The sequence below is a fragment of the Salmo salar genome, chromosome ssa18 (genome assembly GCF_905237065.1).
Source record: "Salmo salar chromosome ssa18, Ssal_v3.1, whole genome shotgun sequence".
Taxonomy (NCBI): Eukaryota; Metazoa; Chordata; class Actinopteri; order Salmoniformes; family Salmonidae; genus Salmo; species Salmo salar.
The window spans coordinates 6,101,245-6,118,277 of NC_059459.1; the positions used below are offsets into that span (position 1 = coordinate 6,101,245).

At 42.9% G+C, this 17,033-nt stretch overlaps 1 protein-coding gene across 1 annotated transcript; it reads right to left on the minus strand.

Annotated features, from left to right (window-relative positions):
* Positions 1-5,760: 5,760 nt before the first annotated feature.
* LOC106576847 (growth/differentiation factor 10) lies at positions 5,761-16,624 on the minus strand. Its single transcript, XM_014154322.1, has 3 exons — positions 16,117-16,624; positions 7,619-8,730; positions 5,761-6,777 (listed from the first exon to the last, which is right to left on the minus strand). The coding sequence occupies exons 1-3, from the start codon at positions 16,379-16,381 to the stop codon at positions 6,586-6,588; spliced, it is 1,569 nt and encodes a 522-aa protein (XP_014009797.1). The 5' UTR covers positions 16,382-16,624; the 3' UTR covers positions 5,761-6,585.
* Positions 16,625-17,033: the final 409 nt, after the last annotated feature.

The window sequence follows — 17,033 nt, forward strand, 5'->3', positions numbered from 1 at the left end:
AAGTAACCAAACCCAATAGCATTTACCATGGAAGGCACAGACTCTGACTATGACTATTCAGTTAAACAATCATAGTTCTGTTTAAGACATTATAGAATAAATGTGAATGTGATTATATAAATCCACACAATATTAGTCCTCCTAATTAGCAGAATGACGGTTCGCCTTGGGTTCTATTCACTTGCGGAAAGAGCCGTTTCAGACGAGCACAGAAAATCCTCTGTAGTCTCATAATAGCTGCCTTCATATCCTCCATTAATTGTTCAGTCTCCATTTGGAAACCCAAATATTGCCCTTAGCCCTCCCAGCTAAACTGCACTTTATTTATAAAAATGGAATACTGTGGTTCTTCCCTGAACTGAGGCTTTGAACCACATTTGCATATTAAGCTGACGGCTCGACAGGATTTTCACACATGATGCTGATTGCAGCTGATGTCGGGGTTTAATTTCTGCCCTGTGTTGCTGGTCTGAAGTGAGTCAGACCGCCGGAAACAGAGCACAGCTGCTGGACCGCGAGGCTGTTCAGAGACACAGGACATTTTTATAATGAACTGACCTGAAATCTGTCTTCAACTCAGTAGGCCACAACTCTAATATTTTGCATAATGGTATGCTATTACCATTATTGTATTTGCACAAATGGTCTAGTGTGAAAAGATGATTGCCCAAATAATTCTCATGATTTAAAAGTAGGGTACAGGGTATTTAGAGAACTCCTTCTAGTTGAACGATCTCACTACTACCCTCATTGAACTCATCAGTGTGTCAACATAGGGAATGTCAAGGCTACAGTTTGTAATCTCGAGGTAATGAACCTCTCACACGTTCATATACTGAAGTTGAATACAGAAAAATGTTAAACTCTTATATTAGGCCTACATGACCAGTATTTTGCATGTAGCTAGCTCTGTACCAATTTAACAACGATGACTAGAAAGTACAGTAAGTAGGCTAGCCTATCTTAGGCTAAATAAATCCAAATGGTTCATAGCCAGATAGTGACAACCTGTTTACTCTGTGAGGGTCTTAGGGACTGAATGACAGACTGACAAGAGTCTCAGTTCAAGAGGGGTGAAATCATCCATAAGGGAAAAAGGCCATTGAGGGGAGCATCCTGCGCTCAAACGTATTCTCCTCTTGAAGGGGGCACAGATGGGTAGTGAGGGGAAGTGCAATGCTCCTTCTTTTGAAATTCAAGTGGATGACATCTTAATTACTGCCTGGTTGTTTCTTGTGTCCGCCAATGATCCATAGCGACATCAGTCACATCACACACACACACACACCACGCGCACACACACACACACACACACACACACACACACACACACACACACACACACACACACACACACAGACACACACACACACACACACACACACACACACACACACACACACACACACACACACACACACACACACACACACACACACACACACACACACACACACACTGGCCAGCAAAGAAATTGGAGACTCGGCAGCTGGGTTAAAGTGGGTTCACCTTGGAACGAGAAGTTTACCCTCTCATAGCTTTGGGTAAATGTAATATGCTGGACGTTCATTATTTGTTACACACATGACAGGATTCATAAGTACAGGAACCTTTTACTGTTGTCAATGAAGGATTAAACCATCTCTCCACCTCCATTTAATCTTGGTATAAAATAGTACTTTGCTAAGACACAGTTTGAGCCCTTTGGGCAGCTGGAGGCATCTGGTTCAAAATGGTTTCCTCCTTGGAGCACGTTATAGCAACGAGCCAGGTCTGTGGCCTTGAAGTTTTTGCATGTTTGACATAGAGTTTGATACTTTAATGTTTTTTGTCTTGTTTTTATAACTGGCTTCAAAACATTCAACACTATCTTCACCACATAGTGATTTAAAAACAATGACATATTCCATTGACAAAGTTGGATTAAATTACTTTTTATTCTAGTTCTTATAATGGCAACTTTTTCATAATTTAAAACACATGTACAAAAACAAATATCTCCTTCTAAAATATAATACTTTTTTTATTGCTTTGGCACTATTTTTACAAGTATGTGGTGAATTTTCAAAACTCTTCATACAAAACTCCAAACTGGTAACACTTGTAACGCAGCCAGTCTTACATTCAAAACCTTTCATTTTTTATTCATTTTGTTTGCAGACATCTTTCACCACATAACCATTGATTCCAAATACATTTGTTTAATCACCAAAACACAACATAATGATGTCTTCTCAATTTTGTTAGTTTAACAACCAGTTAATCCAATAGCAAAAAATGTGTTGATACATGTTTCAAAATTGCCATTTGAATGAAGTATGCTACAGTATTGTACATTACACTGTTTTCACACTTGCACTATCCATAAAATGTTCTAAACATCCAATTTCCATAATTTATATCCCATGTGGATCAAAGGTGTGATCGCTGAAGACATCTTTCACAACATAAACAAATGAAAGAAATTAAAGCAGCATAATGTTCAGAAGGCACTAGTTTGCATTAAGCCTGTCTTAAGCATCTGGCCATAGGTTCTCATCGAAATCTCCGTAAATATCCTCATTGTTCATGCACCTGGGGAAATACCTTTGGGAAGTCGAATCCAAGCCTGACATAGTTCTGGATTGAAATCATTTTGGATATACAGTACCAGTCAAAAGTTTGGACACACCTACTCATTCAAGGGTTTTTCTTAATTTTTACTATTTTCTACATTGTAGAATAATAGTAAAGACATCAACACTATGAAATAACACATATGGAATCATGTAGTAAGCAAACAATTGTTAAACTAATTAAAATATAGTTTATATTTCAGATTCTTCAAAGTAGCCACCCTTTGCCTTGATGACAGCTTTGCACACTCTTGGCATTCTCTCAACCAGCTTCATGAGGAATGATTTTCCAACAGTCTTGAAGGAGTTCCCACATATGCTGAGCAATTGTTGGCTGCTTTTCCATCACTCTGAATGAGTTGGACCGCAGAGTGAAGGAAAAGCAGTGCATTTTACTGAGTAGTGGCTTCTGTCTAGGTACTCTACCATAAAGGTCTGATTGGTGGAGTGCTGCAGAGAGGGTTGTCCTTCTGGAAGGTTCCCCCATCTCTACAGAGGAACTCTGGAGCTCTGTCAGCGTGACCGTCGGGTTTTTGGTCACCTCCCTGACCAAGGCCCTTCTCCCCTGATTGCTCAGTTTGGCTGGGCAGCCAGCTCTAAGAATGATGGAGGTCCACTGTGTTCTTTGGGGACCTTCAATGCTGCAGAATTTTGTTGGTACACTTCCCCAGATCTGTGCCTCCACACAATCCTGTCTCGGAGCTCTACGGTTAATTATTTTGACCTCATGGATTGTTTTTTGCTCTGACATGCACTGTCAACTGTGTGACCTTATTTAGACGGGTGTGTGCCTTTCCAAATCAACAATTATTTTCTAAAAAAAATTCGATAAAACCTGTTTTCGTGTTGTAATTATCGGGTATTGTGTGTACATTGATAAGGATTTTTTAGAGTAAGGCTGTAACATAACAAAATGTGGAAAAAGTCAAGTGGTCTGAATATTTTCTGAATACCCTGTATATCATACTTTTTATATTTTTTACTTTACGGACACATGTGGCTCTCAAAATCTGTACAAACCAGTTTGCATGTAAAATCTGTAGGTTTACCAACGTGATCATCAATTAAGGGCAGTTGGATTTAGTAATACTAAAATCTGTTTTAACAAAAGAGAAGAGAATCATATCAAAAGTAATGTGAGCATTACATTTCTTAAAAGCAATTACTTTGACTATGTATTGCAATGTGAAACACACAAAAATATAAACACAACATGTAAAGTGTTGGTCCCATGTTTCATAAGCTGAAATAAAAGATCCCAGAAATGTTCCATATGCACAAAAAGCTTATTTCTTAATGAGCATTTCTCATTTGCCAAGATAATCCATCCACCTGACAGGTGTGGCATATTAAGAAGCTGATTAACTTCTTCAGGGATCAGTGTCCCTTTCACGGGACGGCTGAGCTAATGTAGGCTAATGTAGCATGAGGTTGTAAGTAACATGAACATTTCCCAGGACATAGTCATATCTGATATTGGCAGACAGCTTAAATTATTTTTTATCTAACTGCACTGTCCAATTTACAGTAGCTATTACAGTGAAATAATACCATGTTATTGTTTGAGGAGAGTGCACAATTTTGAACATGAAAAGTTATTAATAAAAAATTAGGCACATTTGGGCAGTGTTGATACAAAATTTTGAACAGAAATACAACGGTTAATTGGATCAGTCTAAAACTTTGCACATACACTACTGCCATCTAGTGGCCAAAATCTAAATTGCACCTGGGCTGGAATAATACATGATGGCCTTTCTCTTGCATTTCAAAGATGACGGTACAAAAAAATGACAAAAGAACGGTTGGTTTTTTCTACAATCCTTTTACATTTCCACAAACTTCAAAGTTTCCTTTCAAATGGTACCAAGAATATGCATATCCTTGCTTCAGGGCATGAGCTATAGGCAGTTAGATTTGGATATGTCGTTTTAGGCGAAAATTGAAAAAAAGGGGAAGATCCTTTAAAGAGCATGATCATGGGCCTCCCGAGTGACGCAGCGGTCTAAGGCACTCCATTGCAGCGCTAGCTGCGTCACTACAGATCCTGGTTTGATCCCAGGCTGTGTCGCAACCGGCCGCGACTGGGATACCCATGAGGCGGCGCATAATTGGTCTAGCATCGTCCGGGTTTGGGGATGGTTTGGTCGACCGGGATGTCCTTGTCCCTTCGTGGCCGGGCGCAGTGCACGCTGACTTCAGTTGCCAGGTGTACGATGTTTCCTCTGACACATGCGGCTGGCTTCCAGGTTAAGCGAGCATTGTGTCAAGAAGCAGTGCTTTTTGGCGGGGTCGAGTTTCAGAGGATGCATGGCTCTCGACCTTCACCTCTCCCGAGTCCATACGGGAGTTGCAGCGATGGGACAAGACTACCACGAAAAAGGGGTAAAAAAAATTGCCAGTTGTCTCATGTTTTGAGTGAGCGTGTAATTGGCATGCTGACTGCAGGAACGTCCACCAGAGCAGTTACCAGAGAACTGAATGTTCATTTCTCTACCACAAGCCGCCTCCAACGTCATATTAGAGAATTTGGCAGTACGTCCAATGAAACTGAGTATTTCTGTCTGTAATAAAGACCTTTTGTAGGGAAAAACTCATTCTGATTGGCTGGGCCTGACTCCCAAGTGGGTGGGCCTGGCTCCCAAGTGGGTGAACCTATGCCCTCCCAGGCCCACCCATGGTTGCGCCCCTGCCCAGTCATGAAATACATAGATTAGGGCCTAATGAGTTCATTTCAATTGACTGCTTTCCTTATACACACTGTAACTCAGTAAAATCATTTAAATTGTTGCATGTTGCACTTATATTTTTGCTCAGTATATTTCTAGATGAAACACTGATTAAATTTGGTGAAAAAGTGACTATGAATTTGTGTTGTACTTGGTCAATAAAAATGTGCTTAGAGTTTTGAAACATCTGCCTTTGGCTGATCAGTTTTGAGGCTTTTACTAAGAGTTGTGAAAATCTACCACATACTTCTGAAAATTGCACCAAAGCCATGAAAAAAATGTTAGAATATGGTAACCCAGACAAATTAATTTCAAAATACTCTCACATACAATATAGGAAAATATTTCTGGCTTTCTTCTTCCACTTATACATAGCAGGCTTGAAAATATTATTAAGGAGGGAATAAAAAGACAAATTAATTCTTCTTCTTTATGATTCACTTGAGGGTAGTTTTAGTAGTAGAAAAAAACTTTATAATAACATTTTTACAACATAACACAAACGTCCCTCAAACAAATACTTATGATACGTACAGTATGCTTAACCTTATAGTGCCACAAGAATGCATCTGTTTTAAGGCGTTCTGTGTATTTAATACATGTACTTTGTAAGCTGCCTATATAGAACACTGAGGTATTTAACCTTAATTCTAGCTTGAGCGACCAATGAATCTAGGTGAATGAACAAAAAAAACATGAACACAAAACATGAGCTCCATCCCTTTGTGCATTGTTCAGATAGGGGTAAGTATAGGGATGTACAGTACAGTATGTTCAGTATTAGTGAATGAGGATCCAGGTTCCTGCTCAGTAGGCATGGACCATAAAATATTGTCTGAAACAGAGCGAAGCAGGGTGGTACTATCTGAACTTGTCCAATAAGAAACCCTTGTTTTCATTTTCTGTTGTTTGGGTACCTGTAGTCCTTGAAGTGGTGATGCTGCTTTGTCGAGCGTATGGTAGATGTGGAGAATATTGTGGTGGTGTGTGTCTACTGCTACTGGACGACATGACTGGTGCTGCAACAACAGATAATGTGCTTCTTCAACGCTTCTTTACGTTCAACTATCTCAGTGTCAAACGCCTGAGGGATACAAGGGACGAAGAGATGGACAGACACTTCAACTCATCTGTCCTTTTATGAATATATCTCTGTCTTTTTTACTTCCCTTTTTTGTCCTTTTAAATTCCTGCCATTCCATCCTGTTTTGTCCAACATTGTTCCCCTCTGTCCTCTGGGTCTATCTGCAGGCACAGCTCTCCACAGACATGCTGGGGTAGACCTTGAGCACCAGGTTACCTCCCTGGTCCTGGTAGAGAACCACCAGAGGGCTCATCTTCTCTGGGACACAGCAGGGCTCTGGGACCCCTGGAACGATCCCAACCGCACGGACTATACTCTGGATGGTTGCATGGTTAGAGGGATGCAGCACCTGGGAGAGAGAAGCAATGGAGAGAGAATGGGAAGAGCCAGTGAGGTAGAGAAAGAGAGAGAGAGAGAGAGAGAGAGAGAGAGAGAGAGAGAGAGAGAGAGAGAGAGGTTGCAGCATTGTAACTTCAAATCAAATCAAATTTTATTTGTCACATGCGCTGAATACAAGAGCTTTAGACCTTACAGTGAAATGCTTACTTACAAGCCCTTAACCAACAATGCAGTTTTAATAAAAATAAGTCTTAAGAAAGTATTTACTAAAATAAACTGAAGTAAAAAATAAATTAGAACATTTTAAAATAACAAATATTTAAAGAGCAACAATAAAATGATAGTATCGAGGCTATATACTGTACAGTCAATGTGCGGGGGCACAGGTTAGTTGAGGCAATTGAGTTATTATGAACATGTTGGTAGAGGCAATGCCTGTAATAAAACTGGCAATGCCTGTAATAATTCAACAGGAAAAATTACATTAAGTTTAATCTGTATTTTTTTTAAAGAAGGAAGACTAGCACAATGGTTATTAATTGAATAAAGTGCAAGTAGGAAAACATAACATACATGTAAGTGTGTCCACACTGGCCAGTAATGTATCTACTGATTTATACTATTTTATACATGTTGTAGACATATCATCAGACTGGGAGCAATGGAGCAGTTCTAAATTGAGAACCATTAAAACATTCTCCCCTGTCATGTGAGGGTATCCTCTCTGCCTTACATAAGCTCTGCTCTGTGCTCTAACATTGGCCATATGTATCGAGACTAGTCTTTAGCTCAGAAGGCTACCAAAGACTGGATTTCACATGGGTTCAAATCCAGCTAGTCTTAGTCTTTACCTTGGTCATGGGGAACCCACAGGTTCCAGCGCAGTAGTAGGCATCGAAGGCTTTAGGCGCCAGGACCCACTCACTCCAGCCGATGTCGGCAAAGTCCACCCTGAGTGTCCGCCTAGAGCAGCTCCTAATCTGGGGCTCCGATCCCCACTGTCTCTTCTTCGCCTTACGCATCGTCCACTCATCAAAACTCAGCATTGGAGACTTACTTCCTCCTGCCTTCCCTCTATCGTTTCTTCCATCACTCCTTCCCTCACTGTTGTCTTGCAACCTACTTCCTCCATCGCTGCTCTTCTTTTGGGTCCTCTCGTCCAAGCTCAGAACTGGCGATTGACTCCCTCTATCCCTCTCTCCATGTTTCACTTCTTCCTCTCCGTCCTGGCCGTTCCTCGTCCTCTCCTTCCTCCCTGGCTTGGGATTGATAGGTTTCAGGGTGTGGTAGGCGGTTTCAAACAGGTCCTCTTTCCTGGATCCGCTAGGCCTGTACTCCACCTCTGGTAGCTCGTTGTTCTGGATGGAGTCTGGGCGGGATGGTACCCCCCTTCTCACACGACCCTTTGACCCCTGTTTAGGGGGAAGAAGAGAAGGGTGAGAAGTCTTTTCCTTCACCTCAGCCTCAGGGCCATACCTCTGTAAAGTCTGTGCCACACTGTTGGGCTCATCTAGCGCATGGTCGTCTGCATACATCAACAAATAAGGTAGACTGGCCCCCGACAGCGTGTCCTCTGGCTGTCTGTGGTACTGCAGCCCAAAGTCCAGTTCCACTGACACAAAATGGCTGCCTTTTTTCCTGGCCTCCTTTATCGCCACAGTCACGTCCTGCATCTGCCACAACCCTCTCTGGTTAGGATGAAATGTCACGTTGCCTAGCAATGACGCCTGCGACCCTGGATTGAACCCTGACCCAGAGGGGTTGGAGTGAATGAAGAGGTGGATGGAGGGAGCAGGGTGGAGGTGTAGAGAGCGACAGGCCGGGATTTTTAAGCGTTTGCTGAACCAGGCCCTTGGCCGTGGGCACCGGTCGAACAAGAAGTGAAACGTGGCAGAGAGGATGAGCTCTGAGTCCTGGAGAGACGTCAGGTTCAGATGGTAAAACGTCCTCTGGTCAGACGAGTCTACAGGGGGAGAAATGTGTTACTTCAGAGAGTCTTTCACAGTGACCCAGGCCTTAACACCTAAAGAGCAGGCAGAGGCACAGTGATTCCCTAGGTGGGAAGAAACCTTGAGTGGACCCAGACTCTGGAGCGGGAACCCATTGTTCTCTGGCTGTTATAGGAGAGGATAGGAGAGGGGAAGAGTTAGGGAGATGGGGAAGGAGAGGGAGAGGGTGATGGGGAGAGAGAAGAGGAGAGTAGAGGAGAGGGGGAGTGAGTGAGGGAGGGAGAAGGGTGCAGAGGAGTGGGGGGAGGGAGGCATGAGTAACATATTCATGATGTACACTAGGCAAACAGCAGACGTATTGTCCATTGTATATGCGTCTGCGGATGTATGGAGTGACTTAAGAGATATACATTACTCTGTATCCAGCCTCAGGCATATGGAAACGCTTATTTCAGTTTCCCCCCAAAGCTTCCCCTAAGCCACTAATACAGTCAACACTGTCTGCCCCGCACCAAGACACTAACCTAATGTTTTTACAGATCTCTTGTTGTTGTCAAAACTCCCTTACATCTCTCCTTAGATTACATGGCTTCTGCAGTAAAAAAAAAAAAAAAACATGTGTTATGATATGCTATCTGATAACCACTTAAGAAGAGCTCCTCCTTAAATTGAAATTTTTATATTATATGTGAACAGTTTCGTTATTTTAGTGCATTGCTGTGTTCTGCTCATCTAGAGGAATGTTCTTTTGTGCAAATGGTTTGGAGAGATTTTGAGAGACTGATCGACTTGGTTCTTGCAAGACTGAACTGCTGAATCATCAGGCGAACCCAAGGAAGGAATGGGATAGGAGGACTATAAACCCCCCATAAAGGACAACAACAAGAATTAGGACATAGATAAACAAACACAAAACCAGCAGAGGGAGAAAGTGGAAGGATTTCTAAGGGATTTCTGGAGGATAGTTCAGGCTTGATAGGGAAACAAGCATTCAGATGAACCAAAAAAAAACAAGCAAAAGAGCACTTGGAAAGGAGGTTGAAGCGGTGAAACATTTTGAACATTGAGAAAGTATCTTAATTTATGTGTAATGTGTTGTTTCATTGTTCATAAAAATGCAAAGTGAATTTATCTATAGGTGTATTATTTAAATAATTGCGTTCATCAAGGGGAACACGCACATAATTCTAGAGAAGCGTGCATTGTTTAAAGAGGTCAACATGGAGATGAAGATGGATGCATTCTCTAAGCATTATTTCAGAGACCTTGCCATCACGTATCCTGAGAAAAAAATCGAAAAGAAATTGCTAAGGGAATCTCCAGAGACTCTGAGGGCGGACTTCATCCTAAAAGCGAACAAGGGAGTAAAAGGAGACCTTCTCACGATCCTAATACTTGGCACACAGCTCTCCACAAGACCAACAATGATCTTAAAATGTCAGAAAACAGAACAATGAGGCAACTGTATATTGATTCCACCCCCAAATGTAACATTGATATATATATAATAACAGCACTGTGATAGTTCAAGTTTCGGAGGCCAGTCTGGATCAATTTGTCCACTAGTTCGACTAAATAAAACCTTTTGTTGCTGAACTTAAAACCTCTCCACTGTCACTACCTACAACATCCTCCACTCCCTCTGTGCTCCAGTATGTAGTCCCCAGTGTCCCTCTCCCTCCCTCGCCTGCAGGAGACACAGCCCTGAGCACGCCTCTCTCACACGCGACACCTGCAGTACCACAGCATCTTATAAAGGAGGATATCAGCCTGGTGCATCAGCATAGGGATGGAATCCGGGAGCTGCAGTGTGCAATGAAAATGTTGAGGAAGACAGTTAGGCTGTCAGGATGTTTAGGCTCTCAGGATGCAAGTGTGCAGCCTTAGAGAGGAACTATCCGGTACAGTCAACTGGCTGGTGCCACATGCACAACCTGCAGAAAGAGCTATATGAACTAAGGCAGGAATTTCTCAGCCACCACCATCCACTCTACAAAGAGTCCCACAAAAACCCAGGACCAGGCCAACAGCTGAATCAGAACCCACCAACGAACCCAACCAACCGACCAACCCAACCAATGCACCAACCCAGCTGACCACCTCCATCCCCATCTCACGGCCTGCAATTACTCCCATCACTCCTGCCAACCTCCATAGACCTGATGAGAAACCAGTCATAATATTAATGATGGACTCAAATGGAATGATTAAATTAGAGAATAAACTTTTCCCAAATAAAAAGGTGTCAAAGTGCCCAACAACAGAGAGAGCTATGGAGCTCTTGACTGTGGCCCAGCTTAGCTCTCCAAGCCATATCATCATTCACACTGGGACCACTGACCTGTGTGCCAAACAGCAGAGGGTGCCCACATCACTAAGGGGAGTGATAGAGAGGCCTCCACCATCTTCCCGCTTGCAAAGACAGTAATATCTACCTTGCTCCAAAGGAGAGATTTATGACTGTCTTTATGACAATGTACACCTGTACAGAGGTAGTCCCCACCTTCGCTAGGCCATTAAAGGATGTTGCTCTGGGTGGCCAGTCCACCTCACCCCACAGGAGCAGCAGACCAGCCACCAACTCCCTGAGACAAATGAGATGCTCCTTTAGACCTGCACCCGGTGGTGCCAAACAGAGACCGGAGAACAGCCAGCAACACTGCCCCCCTACACCACCCTCCACCACTTCTTTCCCAGGAACTGCATGCAGATACACTGAACTATGCCCAAGCCATACACAGTCAAAGAGGCCCCATGCAGAGTTTGGAGCATTGCTGGCCACACTGCCCTCCACACTACCCTCTTCCATTCTCCCTACAACCTCCCTCCCATGCTACCAGACCAGGCCCGCCTCAGCACTGCTCTACCAGACCAGGTCCGTCGCAGCACAGCTCAACCAGAACCGGCCCATCACAACTCTACTAGACCTGAACCATCACAGCACATCTCTACCAGAACTGGCTCATCAAAGCACAGCTCAACCAGACCTGGCCCGCCTCAGCACAGCTCTACCAGACCCGGCCCACCTCAACTCAGCCCAGCTCAACCCAGCACCGACCACTACCCTAGGGTCTGGCAAAACACTGTTGAGGGTAGTGCACCACATGATGCAGTCCACACCATGTATCATTCACATCATCAGCCCTCATATGCTGAGAGTTTGGAGCTTTGCCAGCCACACTGCCCTCCATACCTTACCCCCACAACCTCCCTCTCAGACTAGTTTTGGTTACCCTCCCTACTCCCATGCCCTGGACAGGCCTGGGACACTCCTGCCCCACATGGCAGCCCCAACCCTGCAACAGGAGGCACACCAAGGCCTCCTGTGCACACCCAGAACTGAGCACCAGCAGCCACTCCGATCCCCTGCAGCAGCTCCACTCCTTTGACGGGATCTTCATCCAGGTAGACTGAGCTCTGCCAACACTGCTCTCCCAGTTCCCGCCCCAGCCACTGCATCCAGCGAATTAAGGGAGGTTTGTCAAATACTCAGACTACTCTGCTCTCACGTGGTTGGCCCGGGACCTTGGCAAAGTCTCAGCTCATTCAACGAATAGCTGCGCGTGACCCAATGCCTGTTAGCTCTTATGGGAATGAGCTGAATACCCCCTCTGACTTTAAATCTCGGAAGGGGCTTGGGCTAATGCACCTAAATGTGCGAAGTATTATTAAAAAAATAGACATTTGGGTACAGGACTCGTGTCCTGACATTCTAGTTCTCTCTGAAACATGGTTAAATGGTTCTGTATCTGATAAAGACATTGAAGTACAATATTCTAATGTATTTAGATGTGACAGATTCTAGAAAGGGAGAGGAGTGGCCATATACACTACAGGTCAAAAGTTTTAGAACAGCTACTCATTCAAGGGTTTTTCTATTTTCTACATTGTAGAATAATAGTGAAGACATCACAACTATGAAATAACACATATGGAATCATGTAGTAACCAAAAAAGTGTTAAACAAATCTAAATATATTTTATATTTGAGATTCTTCAAAAAGCCACAATTTGCCTTGATGACAGCTTTGCAACCTCTTGGCATTCTCTCAACCAGCTTCATGAGGTAGTCACCTGGAATGCATTTCAATTAACAGGTGTGCCTTCTTAAAAGTTGATTTATGGAATTTCTATCCTTATTGCATTTGAGACAATCAGTTGTGTTGTGACAAGGTAAGGGGGTAATCAGAAGATAGCCCTATTTGGTAAAAGACTAAGTCCATATTATGGCAAGAACAGCTCAAATAAGCAAAGCGAAACGACAGTCCATCATTACTTTAAGACATTAAGGTCAGTCAATACGGAAAATTTGCAGTCGCAAAAACCATCAAGCGCTATGATGAAACTGGCTCTCATGAGGACCGCCACAGGAAAGGAAGACCCAGAGTTACCTCTGCTGCAGAGGATAAGTTCCTTAGAAAATGCAGCCTCAGAAAATGCAGCCCAAATAAATGCTTCACAGAGTTCAAGTAACAGACACATCTCAACATCAACTATTCAGAGGAGACTGTGTGAATCAGGCCTTCATGGTCGAATTGCTGCAAAGAAACCACTACTAATAAGAAGAGACTTTCTTGGGCCAAGAAACATGAGCAATGGACATCAGACCGGTGGAAATTTGTCCTTTGGTCTGGAGTCCAAATTGGAGATTTTTGGCTCCAACCGCTGTGTCTTTGTGAGACGCAGTGCGGGTGAACGGATGACCTACGCATGTGTTTTCCCACCGTAAAGTATGGAGCCTCCTCCATACTTTACGGTGGGAAATACAAATGCTTAGATAATCCAAGGTTTTATGGTGTGGGGCTGCTTTGCTGCTGACACTGTCTGTGATTTATTTAGAATTCAAGGCACACTTAACCAGCATGTCTACCACAGCATTCTGCAGCGATACGCCATCCCATCTGGTTTGTGCTTAGTGGGACTATTATTTGTATTTCAACAGGACAATGACCCAACACAACTCCAGGCTGTGTAAGGGCTATTTTACTAAGAAGGAGAGTGCATCAGATGACCTGGCCTCCACAATCCCCCGACCTCAACCAAATTGAGATGGTTTGGGATGAGTCGGACCGCAGAGTGAAGGAAAAGCAGCCAACAAGTTCTCATCATATGTGGGAACTCCTTCAAGACTTTTGGAAAAGCATTCCAGGTGAAGCTGGTTCAGAGAATGCCAAGAGTGTGCAAAGCTGTCATCAAGGCAAAGGGTTGCTATTTGAAGAATCTCAAATATAAAATATAAACACTGTTTTGGTTACTACATGATTCCATATGTTTTATTTCATAGTTTTGATGTCTTCACTATTATTCTATATTCCTCAATTGGCCTAGACCAGGCTGCATGTAGCTGGTTTAAAAATGACTTGACAGATAGAACTCAATGTGTATCTACTGATGGTGTTAAATCAGGTTTCCTGGATATTGCGAAAGGCGTCGCACAAGGGTTGATTCTGGGTCCTGTACTTTTTGCTGTTTGCATTAACAATTTTGTCTGTAAAAAAATTGTACGTGCACTTGTATGCTGATGATACTGTTGTGTATGCTATTACCCCCACGGTTGAACAGTTTTGTCTTCATTTTACTATAGAAAAACTTTATTGACCTGAAATTAGTATTGAATGTAGGTAAAACTAAGTATATGTTGTTCTCTAGAGAACATAAAAATAACTGATTTAAGCATACGTCCATAATGATCTTGTCCCTGCTTACAAATATCTGGGCATCTGGATAGATGAAAAGCTGTCTTTTAAAAAGCATATTGATGAGTTAGTTATGAAGCTGAGAATAAAAATGGGTTTCTTCTATAGATGCAGTTTATCATAGCACACTGCGCTTTATTAAGTGTGACAATTTTTGTACTCGTGTCACGTCCTGACCAGAAAAGGTGTCATTTTGTTATTGTAGTTGCAGGGGTGTGTTTGTTTTGTGTGTTTCAGGTTTTTTGGGGTTATGTTAATATATTTCTATGTTCGTTCTAGTTCTTATATTTCTATGTTTAGTTAATTGGGCTGACCTTCAATTGGAGGCAGCTGTTCCTCATTGCCTCTAATTGAAGGTCCTATTTAGTAGGGGTGTTTTTCCATGGGTTTTGTGGGTAGTTGTTCTTTGTATAGTCTATAGTACCTTACAGGACTGTTTTTCGGCGTTGTTTTGTTCAAGCGTTTGTTTCTTTTCTTCAATAAAAGAAGACGTTTCACATTCCCGCTGCAGTTTGGTCTGATCACTACGACGCTTGTGACAACTCATCACTGCATTCTCTACCAGAAATGTGGTTGGCCCTCCTTGATGTCACATAGGTTGATACATTGCTATGTTTTCATTTATAAACCCCTTTTACAAAAAGTCTCACTGTACCTAACATCTTTACTAAACTTTAGACATATGAGTTACCACACCAGGTCTCAGGGATTTAGGTAAATCAGCTTTTCGTTTTCTTGCACCGAATGTGTGGAACAATCTTCAAAATGTTCTTAAATTTGATGTTTTGGTGCCTCTAGGGCAATTCAGAAGGCTGATTGAGGACCAGTTTACTGATGAATGTGCTTGATTTTTATGACCATGTAATTTCTGCATGCATTTTGTATTTACATTGATGTGTGTATTTTCTGTAATTTAGTTAATTCAGGGATCCTCTGTAAAAGAGACCTTGGTCTCAGGATGACTCCCTGATAAAATAAAGGTTAAATAAATTAAACAAAAGTCAATGTGGGTCTGTTTTGTTTATTAAAAAAACACCACAGGAAAATGGCAACACTGCGTGCTAAGCCTTCATACTCCAGCCCAGGATACAGTGGCCTCTTTAGGAAAATAGATATGGTGCATTATTGGTGTCCCCCTGTCTCCTAGTTACCGCATTGTTGTCGCGGCCAGCGCGGCAGCTGGGCTCCACTTGGGGGCGAATTCTACACACATTGTTGCGCGTCTGCCGTGGCAGGACCACACTACAGCTGAAGCGACACATACAGATCTGCCCAAGTGCGTCATAAAAAGCACTGTGGCATTCTCAGACGGTTCCAAAACAATCCTACCTATTTGGGGTGTCTGACCACATGCGTCCGCTTTTTTCAGCCCGCTGTTGGCTATTTCAATTAATTAGGTTGCCTACTAGAAAGGGGGGGGCAGTACATAATTGATATTATTGAAAAACATAAGGACCTTTCGGTTGTTATATAATATAACCATAAATTCATCATAACTTGGTGAGTGAAGGCACCGCCTATGCACGTTGCGTTTCTCTCCATGCCTATCTCATCATCGCCTTTCCCTATGAGAACAGACATAGTCCGCAACGTATGTGCATCTCAAGAAATTAGGAAGCATATCAGAGTTGAGGATATTACTAATTTATCGACATTCATTTCCCTGTCCAGCATCATAGACAGCTATACCACAGCTACACTCACCTTGGCTGGCTCTGAAACTTCTGACAGTGTTTCCCTCTCTGAGTCGTTTCAGATCTCTGTTGTATTTCTCATACAGCCTGTACATGTGCTGTGAGACCACATCCTGATTAGCTTTGTCTCGGTCAAATGGAGAATCGGTTCCATCGCTGCCCTGTCCCTGCAAGCCCCATGGGGTTCGGCTCGAGGTCCGACCCTCCAAAGCTCCAAGACAACAACCTAGCATTAGAAAAAGCATGTGCGCGGTAAACTCGAACCAGACTGCCATTTCAGAACCAAACACAAAATCCTTTACGCAAGGGAGAAAACGCGCATCTGAGGAATGACTTGTAATAAAGTGTCTGTGATAAAGGCGTCCGCTTTTACTCCTCTTTTATGCGCGGCAGACCGTGTGGTTGCTGGAGGTTAGTTTGCGCTCCTCAGAGCTACTTTAACACTTGTTTCTCCTTTACAGCCAGAGGTGAGAGGGGTAACACTGGAGTAGTGAAAGGTGCTGACGTCCACTTCTGCAGCCAATGAGAGAACTCACACACTACAGTACCAGTTTGTTATTCCCGTCTCTCTCTCTCTCTCTCTCTCACACACACACACACACACACACACACACACACACACACACACACACACACACACACACACACACACACACACACACACACACACACACACACACACACACACACACACACACACACACACACACACACTGTTCCATCTTAAAGCAAGTATTTCAAACTCACAAAAATGTAACAATCCAAATATGTTATTAATAAAACTGGACGATGACGACGATTGATATGCTGTTGGTGTTTTATTGATATTTGTTAAATGTGTCATAACAAATATTGTTGAGTTATGTTGTCAACATTTCTGTTTCAAATAGCATCACAACAATTGCTTTTGATTGCAATTCAGTCACA

Excerpts from the sequence above, each read along its gene's own strand:
- LOC106576847 (XM_014154322.1), bottom strand. The coding sequence starts at position 16,381 with ATGGCAGTCTGGTTCGAGTTTACCGCGCACATGCTTTTTCTAATGCTA. Across the intron at positions 8,731-16,116 it reads AAGTTTCAGAGCCAGCCAAG|ACTCGTCTGACCAGAGGACG; the intron begins GTGAGTGTAGCT and ends CTCCCCCTGTAG. Across the intron at positions 6,778-7,618 it reads GTGGGTTCCCCATGACCAAG|GTGCTGCATCCCTCTAACCA; the intron begins GTAAAGACTAAG and ends TCTCTCTCCCAG.